The sequence below is a fragment of the Dromiciops gliroides genome, chromosome 5 (assembly GCF_019393635.1).
Source record: "Dromiciops gliroides isolate mDroGli1 chromosome 5, mDroGli1.pri, whole genome shotgun sequence".
NCBI classification, from domain to species: domain Eukaryota; kingdom Metazoa; phylum Chordata; class Mammalia; order Microbiotheria; family Microbiotheriidae; genus Dromiciops; species Dromiciops gliroides.
In genome coordinates this window covers 22,305,492-22,324,155 of record NC_057865.1, presented here as the reverse complement: position 1 = coordinate 22,324,155, position 18,664 = coordinate 22,305,492, and the positions used below count along the sequence as shown (strand labels likewise).

The 18,664-nt window shown below is 42.7% G+C and overlaps 1 protein-coding gene across 2 annotated transcripts in view; it reads left to right on the top strand.

Annotated features, from left to right (window-relative positions):
• Positions 1-18,664, top strand: part of CMTM7 (CKLF like MARVEL transmembrane domain containing 7) — a 59,343-nt gene continuing 40,679 nt past the window's right edge. For both annotated transcript variants that reach the window (XM_043967996.1, XM_043967997.1), the window contains exon 1: positions 1-506. In XM_043967996.1, coding sequence (XP_043823931.1) covers positions 294-506 — 213 coding nt within the window. In that variant the 5' untranslated portion in view covers positions 1-293. The remainder of the gene's footprint in view (positions 507-18,664) is intronic.

Below are 18,664 nucleotides of genomic sequence, written 5' to 3'. Positions count from 1 at the left end.
ACCCGCCTCGCCCCGCCATCTCCAGCCCAGCCGGGGCTGGCCCGGGACAGGGTCGCGGTCAAGGTCAGGGCCAAGACCAAATCTGGCCCTGCCGGGGGCAGGCTGACCTCCCGCAGTCCCAGGCCCCCCAGTAACCTGTCCGAGGGACCGCCCCCATCCCGCCCCTCCCTGGGGCGGTCCGCCCATGCCCCTGCCCCTCCTTCGGGCGTCTCGTCTGGTCCCGGAGCCCTCAGACAGCCAGGCAGGCTGGCCGGCAAGCAGGCGGGGGCCGGGGGTGCAGCCGCGCCTGGCAGATGGACCCACGAACCCCCAGACCCGGCGCCATGTCTCACGGCCCCGGAGTCATTCGCACCACGTGCAGCAGCAGTGGCATCTTCGGCATGGGCGCGCCTCCACCGGGCCCCGCGCCAGTCCCGGGCCCGGCGCCGGTCCCGGGCCCCTCCGAGGTGATGCTGGCCCGCGGTTACCCCGCCACCTACCCCGCCTTGCTCAAGGTGGCGCAGATGGTAAGGAGGGGGCGAAGGAAGCGGAGGTGGGGGGGGAGAAGTGGTGTGGGAAGCACCCCAGATGAGGGGAGAGGGGGCAGAGACCGCTGGAGCTTCTCCGACCCCACAGTGGGGGCCGGGGACCCCCTCCCGAAGCACCTCGGAGCATCCCATCCCGGCTGCGCTGGCACGCCGACCCAGAGAGGGAGAAATGGGGCTCCTTGGGATACCGATTCCTCTTTGCCGACTCCCCGCAACTTTCTCTTCCCTTTCGGCTCTCCGACTCCTTCCCCATCCCAACCCCTTTCTCCTTCCCAGCCTCCACTCTTTTGTCTTCACCTGGAGTCTGGTGCCGCCGCCCACTCATGGAAGCCTCACTCCCCAGCCTGCTCTGCTCACCAGCCAACCTGGGGGTTGACAACCCAAATTCTAAGTCCGCCCCCATTTCTTCCTAGTGTGTGTTATGGTGTCTCCACCCTCTCTGGGGGAAAGCAGTAACTCACCTGGACAGACTTGAAGGGAGAGCGTCTGTCTCTCCCTTATCTTGGGGGATGCCTACCCCATTCCTTTCAAACCGTGTGTACTGTTTCCCCTCCTGGGCCCCGTTCGAAGCTTTGCCGAAGTCTCTCAATCATTCTGTCTAGGTAAAGGTCTGTTTCCGGTGGCCCACAAGCCTTAGATAGAGACTGGTTTCCTCGGGGAACGGCTTTGGGGGATTCTTATTCTTGTGGCCTCCGCTCCTGGGGCACCTTGTGCCAATGCCTAGGTTAGATGAGAGTTAAACGGGTCCCTCTTTTTGGCCCCGAGAGCCAAGGAGTGTGCTAGGTTTTTCTGCTGGACAAAGCACCTCCTGGAGGTGTTTGTTGGACAGAAGTGTGGGATCCTGATTAAGACCAGGTGATTTTGACAGCCTGACGTGTTTCAAGTTTCAGAATCAATGTCAGTGCATCGAATCTGCTGTTAAACCCAAAAAGAATAGAATCTGGAAACCTGAGTTAGGTTCAGAGAGGCTAAACTCCTGCCCCATTTCTAGTTTTCTTGGCCGAAATACCGTGGTGGTTTGCTATTTCTTTCTCCAGTTCATTTTATGGATCAGAAAACTGAGGCAAACAGGGTTAAGTGGCATGGCCAGGGTCATACAACTAGTAAGTCTCTGAGGTCAGATTTGAACTCAGGTCTTCCCAATTCCAGGCCCAGTGCTCTATCCACTGCATCACCTAGCTGCCCTCCTGGAAGGCATAATAACTTCTATTTTTTAGTTCCTACCTATTCACCACAACTTTTCAAGGTTGAGTAGTGCAAATTTCATAGATTTTTGAGCTGAAAGAATTATGCCCACTTTTCTAAGAAAACTGAGGCCTGGGGCCTCAGAGTTAAATGATTTGCCTTGATCACACAGCTACTGTCAGAGCTAGAAACTGAACCCAGGCCTTCTGAGCCAAGTCCACTACTTTTTCCCCTATTTATTAAAAAGGTCGAGGGCAGGCCCACCTGAAGCTCCCAGGCATGGTGGGGACACCCTCCCCAGAATTAACTTGAAATAATTTCACTCCAGAAGCCAGAAGGATTTCTGGCATTAAAGTGCAACGTAAATGTGAGTTATTAGTATTATTATCTATTCAAAATGCATTCCACAGGCATTCTCTAATCATCTTTGAATAATACTTGTGTAGCAAGTATGAATTGTCTCATGGCCACCGCTCACACATGCTGTCTTCATTGATCAAATGCAAGCTCCGTGAGATGGACTTTTTTCTTTTTTTTTTTTTTCTTGGTATCCCCAGTACCAAGAGTGCTTGGCATGTAGTAGGTGCTTAATAAATGCTGGCTAGTTGTTGATTGAATGATTTGAGTTATATTACTCTTTTACTTGGTCTTTCCAAACCTCCGCTTTCTGTGTGGTTCCTCTGCTATCTCCTTTTTTTTCCTCCTCTCCTTAAGATCCATCTACTTGAGCTCACTTTCGAGGTTTAAATCAAAACATCTAAGGTCACTTCTCTTTTGAGACAATGGTCCAGTCTTGCTTTTTGAAAGTACAACTTGGGGGCAGCTAGATGGCACAGTGGATAGAGCACCCGCCCTGGAGTCAGGAGTACCTGAGTTCAAATCCAGCCTCAGACACTTAACACTTACTAGTTGTATGACCCTGGGCAAGTCACTTAACCCCAATTGCCTCACTAAAAAAAAAAGAAAGAAAGTATAGCTTGACCTTAGGCTGTTGGGGATTTTTGTTTGTTTTTGTTTTGCCATTGGAATAGTAGGAACAAATAACTGGGTGGGATGAGAAATGAAGGGATAGGAGGTGTCGAGAGGCAGGGACTAGATAGCTTCAGTTGTGATTGAGGACCTGGCATTTGAGTAGTTAGCTAGCCATCTGTGTATTCCACAGGCACTCTGAGGCTCTAAATGTGCTAAACGTGCTAAAAGGACATTGGACATTTGGGTCAGAATATTTTAAAGGGATTATGGAGAGTGAAACCAGATATCCCTGTTGCAAATACTGTCAGACTTTTAGTTAGTTGGTCAGCAGTTTTGATAAACTGTTTTTTTTTTCCTTCTTTCTTTTTTGTTTTTTCTTACAAGAGGTAGGCTCCCAGGTCAGTGAAAGGGAGAGAAGGTAGGTTCTGGAAGAGAGGACAAAAACAAAAGATAGCAATCAAATTCTCTTAAAGAAAGCTAACTAGATTCAGGAGGACCTGAGTTCAAATTCCACATCAGACACTTGACACTTACTAGCTGTGTGACCCTGGGCAAGTCACTTAACCCTCATTGTCCCGCTAAATAAATAAATAAAAATAAAGAAAGCTAACTAGAAATCATGTCTACAATTACATTGTCAAAAATTAACAAGAAAATATGAAAAATATTTCTTAATCTTGAAGTAGGATTGCCCAAATAGAGACTTGTATACATGGCAAGGGTAGAAGTGGGGGTGCAGGTGGGGTGGGTAAGCTGGTACAAAGGAAAGCACACCGGACATGACCTTGGGCAAATAACAACTCTCTGGGTCTCAGTTTCCCCCATTTGTGATGTGAAGGGTTTGTATCAGTTGTACTCTAAGATCCTTTTCAGGGGGGCAGCTAGATGGCGCAGTGGTAAAGCACCGGCCCTGGATTCAGGAGTACCTGGGTTCAAATCCGGCTTCAGACACTTGACACTTACTAGCTGTGTGACCCTGGGCAAGTCACTTAACCCTCATTGCCCTGCAAAAAAAAAAAAAAAAGATCCTTTTCAGCCCTAAATCTGTTTAAAAAAATTGGGGAATGGGGACAGATATGTTTCTTGGTAAGGACTCCATAACTTTAGCCTTTGAGATGAATTAGTTGGTGGAATATGGAGAGGCACCTTCCCCTCTCCCAGAATATATTGGCCTCAGTGAATCAGCTGAGCGCTGTTCCTCAAATGAGCTCTATAGGGAGAACAGCATGGAGAAAGATGGAAAATGCTCCATTCTTTACCACCACCCCCAGTCCAGACTATCTCATGCTTAATTGCTCTCTGTGACCGTTTGCAGGTGGCAAAGGAAAGCCTGTTGCTCAGCAGACATAGACTAGAACTTTCTAAGGCTTAAGGCATAGCTTTCACTTAGGGACTTCTCTGGGTTTCATTCTTCTGAACACCCACAGGACTCCCCAGAGCTGAAGGTTTGGGCAGAAGTTATGAATGAAGCTTCCCGATTTAGGGGAATACCCAGGATTTTTATAGTCAAGTTTTAGTGATTATGGGACTGATTAGTGAAGATGTTGTGAAAACAAGGTCAACTTTGATGCTAACTTCAAATGAAGCTTTGCTTCATTCTTTGGATCTGTATCCCTGCATCTCAAATAGTACAGGGCACAGACCAAGTCAGTAGGTGCTTAATAAATGCTCATTGATTGATTGCTCAGAACTCTGGCAAGAAGTTTTATGGGGTGTGGGGGGAAGAAGAATGGCTCCCCTGAAGTCCTCGGCCCCAGTCCCTTTGGGGCAATTTCCCTACCAGCACCCCTGTCATTAGCTGGGATCTTCAAAGTAAATCTACCAGGAGGCAAGAGTTTCCATCATGAAAGCAATACCTAAATGGGGGCTATTACTATTCATGCAACAAGCTTTTATTGAGCACCTATGACATCCCTACTATGTGCTAGGCACTGGGGTACAAAGAAGTCTCCTGCCTTCAAGGAGCTTATATTCTGTTGGGGGACAAGGTAGGCAACAGTACGGATGCAGAAAATGAAATGTGAAATATGTCAAGTCATTTCCGGGAAGGGCACCCACAACTGGAAGGATTAGGATAGACTCCATGAGATGTGTTACTTTACTTGAAGCTTAAAAGGAGCTAAGACTACCATGAGTTGGAGCTGAGGAAGGCCTGTGCTCCTGGCCTGGGGGACAGTCCGGTTAGAGGCATGCCAATGGGAAATGGAATGTGGTGTTTGAGGAATAGGAAGCAAGCCAACCATATCATTGTGATAACTCTACCAGTGCCAGAGAAGGCTGAAGCAGCCACCCTTAAGACCGGTGACCCTGTAGGAGTAGGGAAGCCCAGAGATTGATGGCTCCCTGTGAATTCTCTCTCTTGCCCCTCCTCCCCTATTTAGCACATTTACCAGTAGGTAACAAAATGCTTCTCCTCTTGCAAAGTCTGGCAAACTCAAACTTAAATCCAATAGAATATGTGAGCTCCTGGAGGGCAGGGAATGTGTGTTTTTCTCTCTCAGTCCATAACATAGCGTTTGGCACATAGTAGGTGCTTAATAGTAAGCAACTAACACTCACGGATTACTCAATAAATGCTTGTTGAATGTTTTAGAAAAAAAACAAAACCTTTAAACAACTCATAAGAGGATATTGGAGTAAATCCGGCCTCAGACACTTACTAGCTGTGTGACCCTTGGCAAGTCACTTAACCCCACTTGCCTCAATTAAAAAAAAAAAAGAGGATATTGAAGGGTTGGATTCGATGATCAGTGATTGCTTCGGATTTTTCCAGCTCTGAAATCTGACAAGTGGCAGATAACACTTGACTGTGTGTTCAGCTCACCCTGTGGGAATGGAAGTTCTTTGATACCTCTCTCTCTTGATTTCTTACCTGGCACAAAGTGAGAGCTTAAATCACCTTTTCTCCCTATTCATTCATCCCTTTGCTGTCCTCACTTGTGTGGTCAGTTAACCTCTCTATACCTTAGTTTCCTTCATTGTAAAATAAAAGGGTTGGACTTCTAGACCTCGGAGGTTCTGTCCTGTTCTAAATCAATGAAACTCTGAAAAACTTTTGCAAATGCTAGCAGCAGCTAATCCTCCTTCCGGCCTCTCTTTCCTCTCTGGTAACCTTCTCCCCACCCCTCCTGACTCTAGCCCTGACCTGATACAAGAAGTTAATTTCCTGCATGAGCTTTTTTTTTTTTTTTTTTTTTAGCGAGGCAATTGGGGTTAAGTGACTTGCCCAGGGTCACACAGCTAGTAAGTGTTAAGTGTCTGAGGCTGGATTTGAACTCAGGTACTCCTGACTCCAGGGCGGGTACTCTATCCACTGCGCCACCTAGCTGCCCCCCCTTTTTTTTTCTGCATGAGCTTTTTAAAAATTTATTTTATTTTATTTTTTTACATATAAGGTATTTTATTTTTTCCGTTACATGTAAAGATAGTTCTCAACTTTTGTTTATACAAGCTTTACAATTTCAGATTTTTCTCCCTCCCTCCCCCTTCCCCTAGACAGCAGGTAATCTAATATAGGTTATATCTATATATCTATATACATAGACATATAGATATATCTATACACATATATATACACACATAATAACATTAATCCTATTTCTGCATTAGTCCTGTTATAAGAGAAAAAATCAGAGCAATGATGAAACACCTCAAAATAGAAATAAAACAACAGCACCAAAAACAAAAGAAATAGTATGGTTCATTCAGCATCTATACTCCACAGTTCTTTTTTTTTTTTCTTGGATTTGGAGATCCTCTTCTATCATGAGTTCCCTGGAACTCTTCTGTACTATTGCATTGGTGAGAAGAATATAGTCCATCACAGTAGATCAACACTCAATGCCGATGACACTGTGTACAATGTTCTTCTGGTTCTGCTCATCTCACTCATCATCAGCCCACGCAAGACCCTCCAGGTTTCTCTGAACTCCTCCTGCTCATCATTTCTTACAGCACAATAGTATTCCATTGTATTCATATACCACAATTTGTCCAGCCATTCCCCAATTGAAGGGCACCCCCTCAACTTCCAATTCCTTGCTACCACGTAAAGAGCAGCTATAAATATTTTTGTACATGTGGGTCCCTTTCCCCTTTCCATGATTTCTTTGGGAAAAAGACCTAAAAGTGGTATTGCTGGGTCAAAGGGTATGCACAGCTTTATTGCCCTTTGGGCATAATTCCAAATTGCTCTCCAGAATGGTTGGATCAGCTCACAGCTCCACCAACAATGCATTAGTGTTCCAATTTTCCCACAGCCTCTCCAACATTTATTATCTTCCTTTTTTGTCATTTTAGCCAATCTGATAGGTGTCAGGTGGTACCTCAGAGTTGTTTTTATTTGCATCTCTCTAATCATTAGAGATTTAGAGCATTTTTTCATATGGGAATAGACAGCTTTGGTTTCTTCATCAGAAAACTGCCTGTTCATATCCTTTGACCATTTCTCAATTGGGGAATGACTTGGATTCTTATAAATTTGATTTAGTTCCCTATATATTTTAGAGATGAGGCCTTTATCAGAAGCACTGGCCTCAAAAATTGTTTCCCAGCTTTCTGCCTCCCTTCTAATTTTGGATGCATTGCTTCTGTTTGTACAAAAGTTTTTTAATTTAATATAATCAAAATCATCCATTTTGCATTTTATAATATTCTCTATCTCTTGTTTGGTCATAAGCTGTTTTCCTTTCCAAAGATCTGATAGGTAGACTATTCCTTTCTCTCCTAATTTACCTATGGTATCACTTCTTATGTCTAAATCGTGTATCCATTTTGACCTTATTTTAGTATAAGGTGTCAGATGTTGGTCTATGCCTAATTTCTGCCATACTATCTTCCAGTTTTCCCAGCAGTTTTTGTCAAATACTGAGTTCCTATCCCAGAAGCTGGAGTCTTTGGGTTTATCAAACACTACATTATTAGTGTCATTTACTACTGCATTTCCTGTGCCTAGCCTATTCCATTGATCTACCACTCTATTTTTTAGCCGGTACCAGATAGTTTTGATGACTGCGGCTTTATAGTAAAGCTCCAGGTTTAGTACTGCTAACCCACCTTCCTGTGAATTTTTTTTCATTATTTCCCTTGATATTCTTGATTTTTTGTTTTTCCAGATGAATTTTGTTATTATTTTTTCTAGCTCTATAAAATAATTTTTAGGTAGTCTGATTGGTATGGCACTGAATAAGTAAATTAATTTAGGCAGTATTGCCATTTTTACTATATTAGCTCTGCCTATCCATGAGCAATTGATATCTTTCCAATTATTTAGATCTGATTTGATTTGTGTGAAGAGTGTTTGGTAGTTGTGTTCATAGAGTTCCTGGGTTTGTCTTGTTTGGCAAGTAGACTCCCAAGTATTTTATATTATCTACCGTTACTTTAAATGGAATTTCTCTTTCTATTTCTTGCTGCTGGGCTTTGTTGGTCATGTATAGACATGCTGATGATTTATGTGGATTTATTTTATATCCTGCTACTTTGCTAAAGTTGTTAATTGTTTCAAGTAATTTTTGAGTTGATTCTCTAGGATTCTTTAAGTATACCATCATATCATCTGCAAAGAGTGATAGTTTTGTTTCCTCCTTGCCTATTCTAATTCCTTTAATTCCTTTCTCTTCTCTGATTGCTAAAGCTAACATTTCTAGGACAATATTAAATAATAGGGGTGATAATGGACATCCCTGTTTCACCCTTGATCTTATTGGGAAGGCCTCTCATTTATCTCCATTGCATATAATACTCACTGATGGCTTTAGGTAGATACTGTTTATTATTCTAAGGAAAGCTCCCCCTATTCCTAAACTCTCTAGTGTTTTTATTAGGAATGGGTGTTGTACTTTGTCAAAAGCTTTCTCTGCATCTATTGTGATAATCATATGATTTTGGTTGGTTTTCTTATTGATGTGGTTGATTATGTTAATAGTTTTCCTAATGTTGAACCAGCCCTGCATTCCTGGTATAAATCCCACCTGGTCATAGTGTATTATCCTGGTGATCACTTGCTGTAATCTCCTTGCTAATATCTTATTTAAGATTTTAGCATCAATATTCATTAGGGAAATTGGTCTATAATTTTCTTTCTCTGTTTTTGCTTTGCCTGGTTTTGGTATCACCACCATATTTGTGTCATAAAAAGAATTTGGTAGAACTCCTTCACCTATTTTTCCAAATAATTTGTATAATATTGGAATTAATTGTTCTTTAAATGTTTGGTAAAATTCACCCGTAAACCCATCTGGCCTTGGGGATTTTTTCTTAGGGAGTTCACTAATGGCTTGTTCAATTTCTTTTTCTAATATGGGTTTATTTAAGGATTTTATTTCTTCTTCAGTTAACCTGGGCAGTTTGTATTTTTGTAAATATTCATCCATTTCATTTAGATTGTCAAATTTATTGGCATACAGTTGGGCAAAAGAATTCCTAATTATTGATTTAATTTCCACTTCATTGGTGGTAACATCACCCTTTTCATTTTTGATACTGGTAATTTGGTTTTCTTCTTTCTTTTTTTTAATCAAATTAAACAATATTTTATCTTTTATTGGTTTTTTCATAAAAACAGCTCTTAGTTTTATTGATTAATTCTATAGGTTTTTTTGCTTTCAATCTTATTAATTTCTCCTTTAATTTTCAGGATCTCTGATTTAGTGTCTAATTGGGGATTTCTAATTTGTTCTTTTTCTAGCTTTTTAAGTTGCACTGCATGAGCTTTTTAAAAAGTAAGTCTTCCTGCTAGGAGGCCACTAGAGTTGGTCTCTTCTTATCTGAGCCAGAGACCATGAGCCTTTAAATTTCCCAGGATGCAGCCACCAGACTTCCTATCCCCAATGAGGCTTCTCTTTGTAGGTCAGTGTGTTCATCTAAAATAAGCTAAAGTTCCTCCTTACCTCCCACCTCCCACCCCACCCCCCAACCTCTCTGTAATAGATCTTCCCAGGCACCTCCCAACTCTCCTTCCATCTGTTTCCCTTCTCTTTGCCATCTGCTAGGCTTGTCCTGGCTCAGTGCTGAGAGATGGAGGCTCTGTTTGACCCACTGCCTGCCAAGTGCCAGTGTTCTCCCTCCCTCTCCTCTGTCTCTCCGTCTCTCTCTCTTTCAGTTCAGTGAGTGACTTTGCTGTCTCATCACTCACTCTCTGGCAACCCTCCCTCAGGCCCTATGTAATACTGACTTTCAGTCAGCAGCTGGGCTCACCCCCCTTGGACTCCAGACAGCTCTGGTTTATAGGTCCTGGGTTTGCCCCACTCTCTTGCTAAGTGCTTCTGGCTGAAACTAGCTTGAGCAAACATGATAAAGACCTCTCCAGAGGCACTGTTTGCCGAGTTGATCCTCAGGCTCTCTCCAGTGACAAAATATTTAACCTACCTTGAATTTGAATAACCCAAGGTGCCTTCAGGGCTCTCCTATCTATTTCTGAGGAGTCCGTGGATAAAGCACTGGCCCTGGATTCAGGAGGACCTGAGTTCAAACCTGGCCTCAGACACTTGACACTTACTAGCTGTGTGACCCTGGGCGAGTCACTTAACCCTAATTGCCTCACACACACAAAAAAAAAGATCCCACCCTGTGCAAGGCACTGGGACTATTGGTGCAGAAATCATAGGCCCATAGATTTCATTCTTTTTTTTTTTTTTTTTTTTTAGGCAATGGGGGTCAAGTGACTTGCCCAGGGTCACACAGCTAGTAAGTGTCAAGTGTCTGAGGCCGGATTTGAACTCAGGTCCTCCTGAATCCAGGGCCGGTGCTTTAACCACTGCGTCATCTAGCTGCTCCCCATGGCCCATAGATTTCAAACTGGAAGGAACATTAGACATCATCCAGTCCAAGTACCTCATTTACAAATGAAGAAGTTGAGGTTTAAAGAGGTTAAAGTCCCACGCTAGCTAGTGGGATTCAAACCCAGGACTTTCTCATTTCAAGTCTAGCATTCCATCGTCTCTAGTGCTACTCTGTCTCTAGACACAAGACTCTACCATCATGAAGCTTATATCCTATAAAGGGGATCCAACATTTTGACAGATAAATAGAATAGGACTTGTGGACGGGAGAGAGTAGAAACAGTCCAAATAAAAGGGTGTTTATTCAATGTACTAATCACTAGAGATATAACCACAAATAGTCCCTGAGCTTGGGGATCTTACTTTACTGGAGCAAGATGCACGGTCATTTTTCCAGGGCAAAAAAGGGAGGCCTCCCAACTGAAAGATCCTCTTGCGGGATGTAGGATTCCACTAGGCAAAGATGAAGAGCGAGAGCATTCAAGTCCCAGCTAAAATCCCATTTTGAACAGGAAGTCTTTCCCAATCCCTCTGATTCATAGTGCTTTACTTTGTGTTTTTTTGTTTGCTTGTCTCCTCCATTAAACTGTAAGCTCCTTGGGGGCAGCAGGGACTGTCTTTTGCCACTTTTTGTATCCCTAGAACTTAGCACAATTCATGGTACAGAGTAGGCACTTAATAAATGGTTGTTGATGCATTGATTGGCATAGTTCTGTTAAAAGAAAATCTTTGTTTGGACCTTGCCCGTAGTAGTGAAACAAACTCAGTAAGAGAAAATTTAAAGGAGTTTATTGTAGCATCTGAAGCAAGAGTATTGAATGTAGCCAGGTACCAAGTTCAAACCAAGTACTGTTTTTAAAGACTATTTTCACAATAAGAGAAGATAGTCCTGATGGATGGGCTGGTGTTATCGCAGAGGTGAGTTTACAATCCAGGTAGATACGGATTTCTAAAAAGATCAAAACGTACGGCTATCCCTTTCTTTCCTACTTCCTGGTTGGCACATACTTCGGCTGCCCTCCCTTTGGATTGGCACATACCTAGGTAGCCCCTTCCAAGAGGGGTGGCAGATGCCACAAGGGGGATGGGTGATCATGAATTCACTTGAATTAGCTTGGCAGTAGGAACTAAATTCTACACAACCTCCCCCCCCCCCCCATTTGGTGCTGACTGGACTTAGGATGCAGCACCAGAGTCACACATATCACTTCTCTATCCTTAGCTGTATCGTCCTAATCTCTGCAATGTGGAATTTGGGAACTGGCTTGGGAATCATTCCTTGCCCCAAGGGAGGCCCTGTAAGCACAAACAGTGCACAATCCCTACAAGGACCCACAAGAGAAACTCCACGAACAGATACTTTAGCTATGAAAGATGAGAGAGCTCAGAAGTTAGCCATTCCTATGGGGACCAGCATTCCTCCCCTCCTTCCAAAACTTATTCCAACCATTTCAGACTGAGGCCATGTGGGTATGGACATCATCAAAATTGTCTTGAGCCAAGAATCCACCAATCTACCATTCACAGGGAATGCAATGAGCTGCCCAAAGAGAATTAGGCCTGAGAACTGCTACAGGTGGATGTCTGTCCCTGGGAAAAGTTGAGGGGATGATCTTGTTTAGAGAAAGGTAGGGGGCGGCTAGGTGGCACAGTGGATAAAGCACTGGCCCTGGATTCAGGAGGACCTGAGTTCAAATCCGGCCTCAGACACTTGACACTTACTAGCTGTGTGACCCTGGGCAAGTCACTTAACCCCCATTGTCCCGCAAAAAAAATTAATTAAAAAAAAAAAGGGGGAGCAGCTAGATGGCGCACCGGTCCTGGAGTCAGGAGTACCTGAGTTCAAATCCGGCCTCAATCTGGCCTCAGACACTTAACACTTACCAGCTGTATGACCCTGGGCAAGTCACTTAACCCCAATTGCCTCACTATAAAGAAAGGTAAGGGCCTCGACTCAATTTCCCATTGTGTTCTTTCCTTTTTGAACAGGAAATTTTCCTGCCTGGTTAATTCTGAGTCTGGCCATGATACCCTGTGAATAAAGTGGAACTTGGCTGCACAATTAGCTGTTCAATGTTACTTGTGCCTGGAATCAAACAGAGCTAAGGGAAGTTTTTCCCATTATGGCTCATGTCAGGTCAGTCTGTGCCCTTGAAGGGACAGTCTTTTTTTTTTTTTTTTAGTGAGGCAATTGGGGTTAAGTGACTTGCCCAGGGTCACACAGCTAGTAAGTGTTAAGTGTCTGAGGCCGGATTTGAACTCAGGTACTCCTGACCCCAGGGCCGGTGCTCTATCCACTGCGCCACCTAGCTGCCCCAAAGGGACAGTCTTGATGTTATCATCACCATGTTCCTCTTTTTTTTTTTCCTTTCAACAACAAATTCCTATTTCAAAGATGGTAAACAATGAGTTTGGTCATTGTAATATAACAGCTATTAATAATCATATTAATACTAAAGCATCTGTGTTACTATTATGGGATGTAAATCTGAATTTGTGGTCAACTCCACAAAAGAGGGATAGGATAAAGATGTAAAAGTGCTTAAAAAACTTATTGGAGTAGCAGACTTTGAGAAAGCAACAAGATTAAGCTGTTTTTAATCTAAGGACTAGGCTATACACACACACAAACATATTATATATATATAACTGTATATATGACTGTAACATCCAAGGCAAAATATATATAATTATATATATATATAAACAGTTTTCAAAATGTTTTAAAATGGGACATACTGTACCCTGGGCAAGTCACTTAGCCCTCATTGCCCCACCAAAAAAAAGTGGGGGAGGGGACATACTGCTTTTTAAGTTTAATAAGCTCTCAAAATATTTAGATTAAGGGCTTCACATGTAAAATTGCATTGTAACAAAATTTAAGGTTATGTCTTTCCCCCCTATTTTGAAGTATCTGTGTGATAATATTAAAAGACAGAAATGTTCATTTTCCAAATCAGGACCTAGTTAACCCCTTTCAAGAATAGGATCAGATCCATAAGGTCTGAACAGGGTTTTACTACATGAACTAATTACTGAACGACCAAGCTAATTAGATTTTGTCACAGTTTATTAACTTATGAAGTCTTATCACCAATAGGACTTAGCATTATCTAGAGAATCTCAGGAAGTGACCTGAAACCTGGACATGGTTGAGGAAATGCCTCCACAGGCCTGCCCTGACTCGTATGCAGCTGTTTGAGAGATGCACAGGACATGCTTGCCAGACTCCTGAAGATCAGGGATGCTATGCTGCAAAAGGACTTGACCCTGACTAAAGCTACTGCTACATTGGGTTTCTTTATTAACCTTTTATAACTTTGCCTGTTATGTTAGTTATGAACATGTTACCTAATTGGTAAGCTGTGTATTGTTTCTGCTTGAGGCTGCTAGGTGCAGAGTGGATAGAGTACTGGCCCTGAAGTTGGGGGGACCCGAGTTCAAATCTCATCTCAGAGCAATTCAGATAATCATACCTGAAATCAAAACTCACAATAATATCAAACTACAGTTCCACAAGAGTTTGCCTCAAATACCAAATTTACAGTAATCATAGCTTGGGCCCAGGGTATTATCATTTCCCCACTCATGTTGCAAGAACAGCTAACAGTGAGCACATATAAGGATATCTCATTTTCCCTTCATTTATAATATAGGAATAACTACATTCTGGAGTTACACACACACACACACACACACACACAGAGTGAGTACATGATTTTTTATTTATTTATTTATTTTTTTTTTGGTGAGGCAATTAGGGTTGTCACTTGCCCAGGGTCACACAGCTAGTGTTAAGTGTCTGAGGCCGGATTTGAACTCAGGTCCTCCTGAATCCAGGGCCAGTGCTCTATCCACTGCACCACCTACCTGCCCCTGAGTACATGATTTTTGGTGACAAACCCCAGAAAAATGCTGACCACAGCAAGTCTCCAATCTTGTCCTGCCTGTTAACCGGAAGCAAAATGAAGTCTTTAAATATAAGATCTATTGTTACCAAGCTGGCTCAAAGATGGAACTTCAGTACTTGAGAATTTTACATCATGTGGTCCATAGGTCCCAAGGAACCTCACAGATAAAGATAACTTTAGAGGATAACCTTTGCTACTTCTGTGCCCCACCCCCCCAGTTAGTAATCAGTATTAGCCATTTTGTTTTTGTTTTTTTTACTGAGGCAATTGGGGTTAAGTGACTTGCCCAGGGTCACACAGCTAGTAAGTGTCAAGTGTCTGAGGCCGGATTTGAACTCAGGTACTCCTGACTCCAGGGCCGGTGCTCTATCCACTGCACCACCTAGCTGCCCCAGTATTAGCCATTTTTAAAGCAAAATATAGCTAATTAAATATTTAACAGGTTTCAAATATTTTGACCACATTCTTTTAACAGCTCAATAATCTACCAGCATCCATTTCTACATTTTCTACATTGCATTCTGATGCAATGGTTTCCCAAACTTCACAATGTAAGAAACATTTTAGAAACACAGTAATAACATACATGATATCATGAATTTTGAACCTGAAACAAAACCTATAACCAGTCAGATGACAAATGTATTTTCAAATTATCTTACATAGAAAATCACTGATCACTTTTGGCATTCTAGGCTAATCATATCTAAAATCCAGTATGGAGTAATACAGTCTGAAGTAATTATATTCAATTGGAAATAATAATAGTTAACATTTATATTTTAGTGCTTTGCCATGCACCAGATACTATGTTAACACTTCACAGTTATTATCATGTGATCTTCACACAACAACCCTGCGTGGTAGGTGCCAGCATTATCTCATTTTACAGGTGAGGAAACTGAGGAAAACAGGTGAAATGACTTGCTGAAGATCACGCAATTAATAAATTTCTGAGACCAGTTTTTAACTCAGATTTTCTGATCCATGTGGTTCCCAAGCATGTCTCTTTACTGTCAAAAATCAAATGTGTTTTAAATCACGTTCTAATTAACCACAGTTATCCTACTATGATTACACATCTCACTGTAAAAGAGACCACATGATTTAGTTTCAGGACAAAAACTTCAGTCAATTTAAATGTGGATTTACAATCTCAAATGATAATTTTTTTTTAGAACCTCAGTTTTCCCTTAAGGGCCATTATCTGCCTGCACTTCAAATTTTAGAGCCCACAGATTTCTGTTAGAAAATGTTATAATTTGATATGCTACTGGCCATCTGAAATTGCTAAACAGGGACTTTGAAAAAAGTTTTCTCAAAGCCTTCTTATCTCAATGGAACCAAACCTTCCCTAACTTCTCTTCAAACTCTTTTGTCCTCAAATGAGAACATACAGTCGGTACAAAACCGACTTTAACTTCCTTTATTTTTTTTCTATTTCCTCTTATCCCTACTTGCTTAAAATTTCTCTTTTCCTTTCTTATTATACTCCTCCAGTGGACTTAAATTAAAGCCTACTAATTTACCTAACTAATTAAATTCTGCTGAACCATTTCCAACTGATTTCTACAAAACAGGAGAAAAAGAAAGAGAAAGAAGAAACATTTCCTTCATTTGCCTTGTCTGCCTTTATCTTTGCCTTCTCCTACCTGGCCAGGGTTATCAAGGCAGAAAGAAAGGATCTCACCAGTTTCCTCCTTAACTCCCACTGAGAGTTTTTTCAGTGGTCCCTGAGAAGAAATAGATCTCTTTCAAGATTTCATTAGTCTTCTTTTACAGCAACTAGGTGGCACAATGGATAGAGCACTGGCCCTGGAGTCAAGAGGACCTGAGTTCAAATCTCACCTTGGACTGTACTCCCTGTGCGAGCCTGGGCAAGTCACTCAACCCCAATTGCTTTCAACATCTGGGGCCATCTCTCCATTCAACCTGATTATCTTGCCACTAGATTCAGATGGCCCTGGAGGAGAGAGTGAGGTTGGTGGCCTTGCACAGCCCTCCCTCACATCCAATTCAGTGCAAGTCATGACATAGCCTCCCAATGGAGGACAAACAACAAGTCTTCCCCCACTCTCCCCCTTCTAAATTCCCTTTCTGTGGCATCCCACAGCAGGTTTTATTGGTAACAGGTGTTGTACTTCAGCCTTCCCAAAAGACACCCCCTAGTTCCCACCCACCTCTGTCATGTCATTGTGAATATTTATCCCCTAGGACTTGGCTGGGGTCTTCTTCACAAGCCCCCTTTCAGTTTTCTAAATCTCCCTTTCCATTCTTTTTTTTTTTTACTGAGGCAATTGGGGTTAAGTGACTTGCCCAGGTTCACACAGCTAGTAAGTGTTAAGTGTCTGAGGCTGGATTTGAACTCAGGTCCTCCTGACTCCAGGTCCAGTGCTCTATCCACTGAGCCACCCAGCTGTCCCCCCTTTCCATTCTTTAATCCCTTCTTCAGTCTTTTCCCTCATTGGTATTCTGGTCTTTGCTGTATGATGACAAGGGCAATTTCTGTACCCAAGTCCCCCTCGATAGCACTAAAATCCCATTTTTGCCTAGGGTATTGAAGTCTTTTTTTTGTGTGTGTGGGGCAATGAGGGTTAAGTGACTTGCCCAGGATCATACAGCTAGTAAGTGTGAAGTGTCTGAGGTCAGATTTGAACTCGGGTCCTCCTGAATCCAGGTTCAGTGCTTTATCCACTGTGCCACCTAGCTGCCCCATGAAGTCTTATTTTTAATATCCAAGATCCACAATTTTGTCTGGCTGAATTTTTCTCCCCCTAATTTTCCCAGTCCTTACTGAACGTCTGTTGTGGACATAACTGGCAGAATTATTTTCATCCCAAGCTTTTTTACAGCTAGTCTACAGGGAATCTATAGGAGGCTTGCTTTTGCCCCTCTCCCTTTGTGATACATGCAATGAGGGACACTTCTGTGCCTACAAGTACATTTCCTTACCTGCTTCTCCCCTTCTTCATGCACAATTGAGGAAAAAAAATCAAAATTTGGGTTTGGGGACTATCAAGTCCTGAACTAAATCAAAGCCATGAGTTGAGGAGTAAAATGTCTTTCATTGAGATAACAGGGTAGCAAATCTGCCACCCTGAAGTATGGTCCAGTGGATTTTCCAACTCCAAGACCCATGCAAAATCTTCTAATGCATTTAGGAGAGGGAAAGAAGACATCATGAGGTAGCAAGACCTGGTCATGAGATCCCAGTGGCCCTTGGCAATCCAGACAAAGGATTGTAGCTGTTTTGCCCTTCATGCCATGAATGTCAATAGAAGGAGACAAGGACACTAGAAGCTGAGCTCCAGCTTGACCTGGGCTGTCCCACAAGGCAACATCTCTGGGTGAGGGGACCTAGGGTGTGGTTCAGCTCAACCCAATCAAGAGTAAATATCTTAAGAGTAGGAATGTAAAGACATTGCTGAAATTCTAACATTCCAAGGATCATTTAAGGGAGTGGCCTTCCATATTTCATTTGGTACTAACAATCTTCTGTCTGGACCTATTTCTTCTTTACCTTTCTGAGCTTGGGGAACTTAATTCTCCAGTCACTTCATCAAGTCTGGCTGACTGCTGGGGAAGTGCACTCCTGCCAGCCATCGGGTAAAAAACTGAAACAGAACAACAAAACCCTAAAACATGGTGTCTGCTTCAAATTGGAGTAAGATTCCCCAGTGAGCTCCCCTGCTCTCCCTCACCTCTCACCCAAAGTGATTCTCCTGCCCAGCTCGTCAAAAGAAAATCTTTGTTCAGGCCTTGTCCTCAGTAATGAAGCAAACCCAGGAATAGAAAATGTAAAGGAGTTGACTGTAACATCCAAGGCAAAAGTGCTTGAATGCATCCCTGTGGCCAGGGATGGGGTTCATGCTGAACACTGTTTTTAAAGACAAATTTCCTAAGAAAAGACAGTCCTGACAGAGTCACATTTCTAAAGGAGGGTTTTCAGTTGTATCCAAATCTTTGTGATCCCATTTGGGATTTTCTTGGCAAAATATTGGTGTCATTTACCATTCTTTTCTCCAGCTCACTTTACTGATGAGGAAACTGAGGCAAACAGTTAAGTGACTTGTCCACGGTCACATCACTAGTAAGTGTCTGAGACCAGAAACTCAGGAAGATGAGTCTTGCTGTCTTCAGGCCTGGCACTCTGTCCACTGTGGTACCTGGCTGCCCTAAGAAGGGGATGGGAAATTATGGATTCACTCAAATTAACTTGGCTGTAGTGGCTAAATTCTACACATCACCCCCCCCCCCAATCAATAAACTCAAGTGGTTCCCTATCACC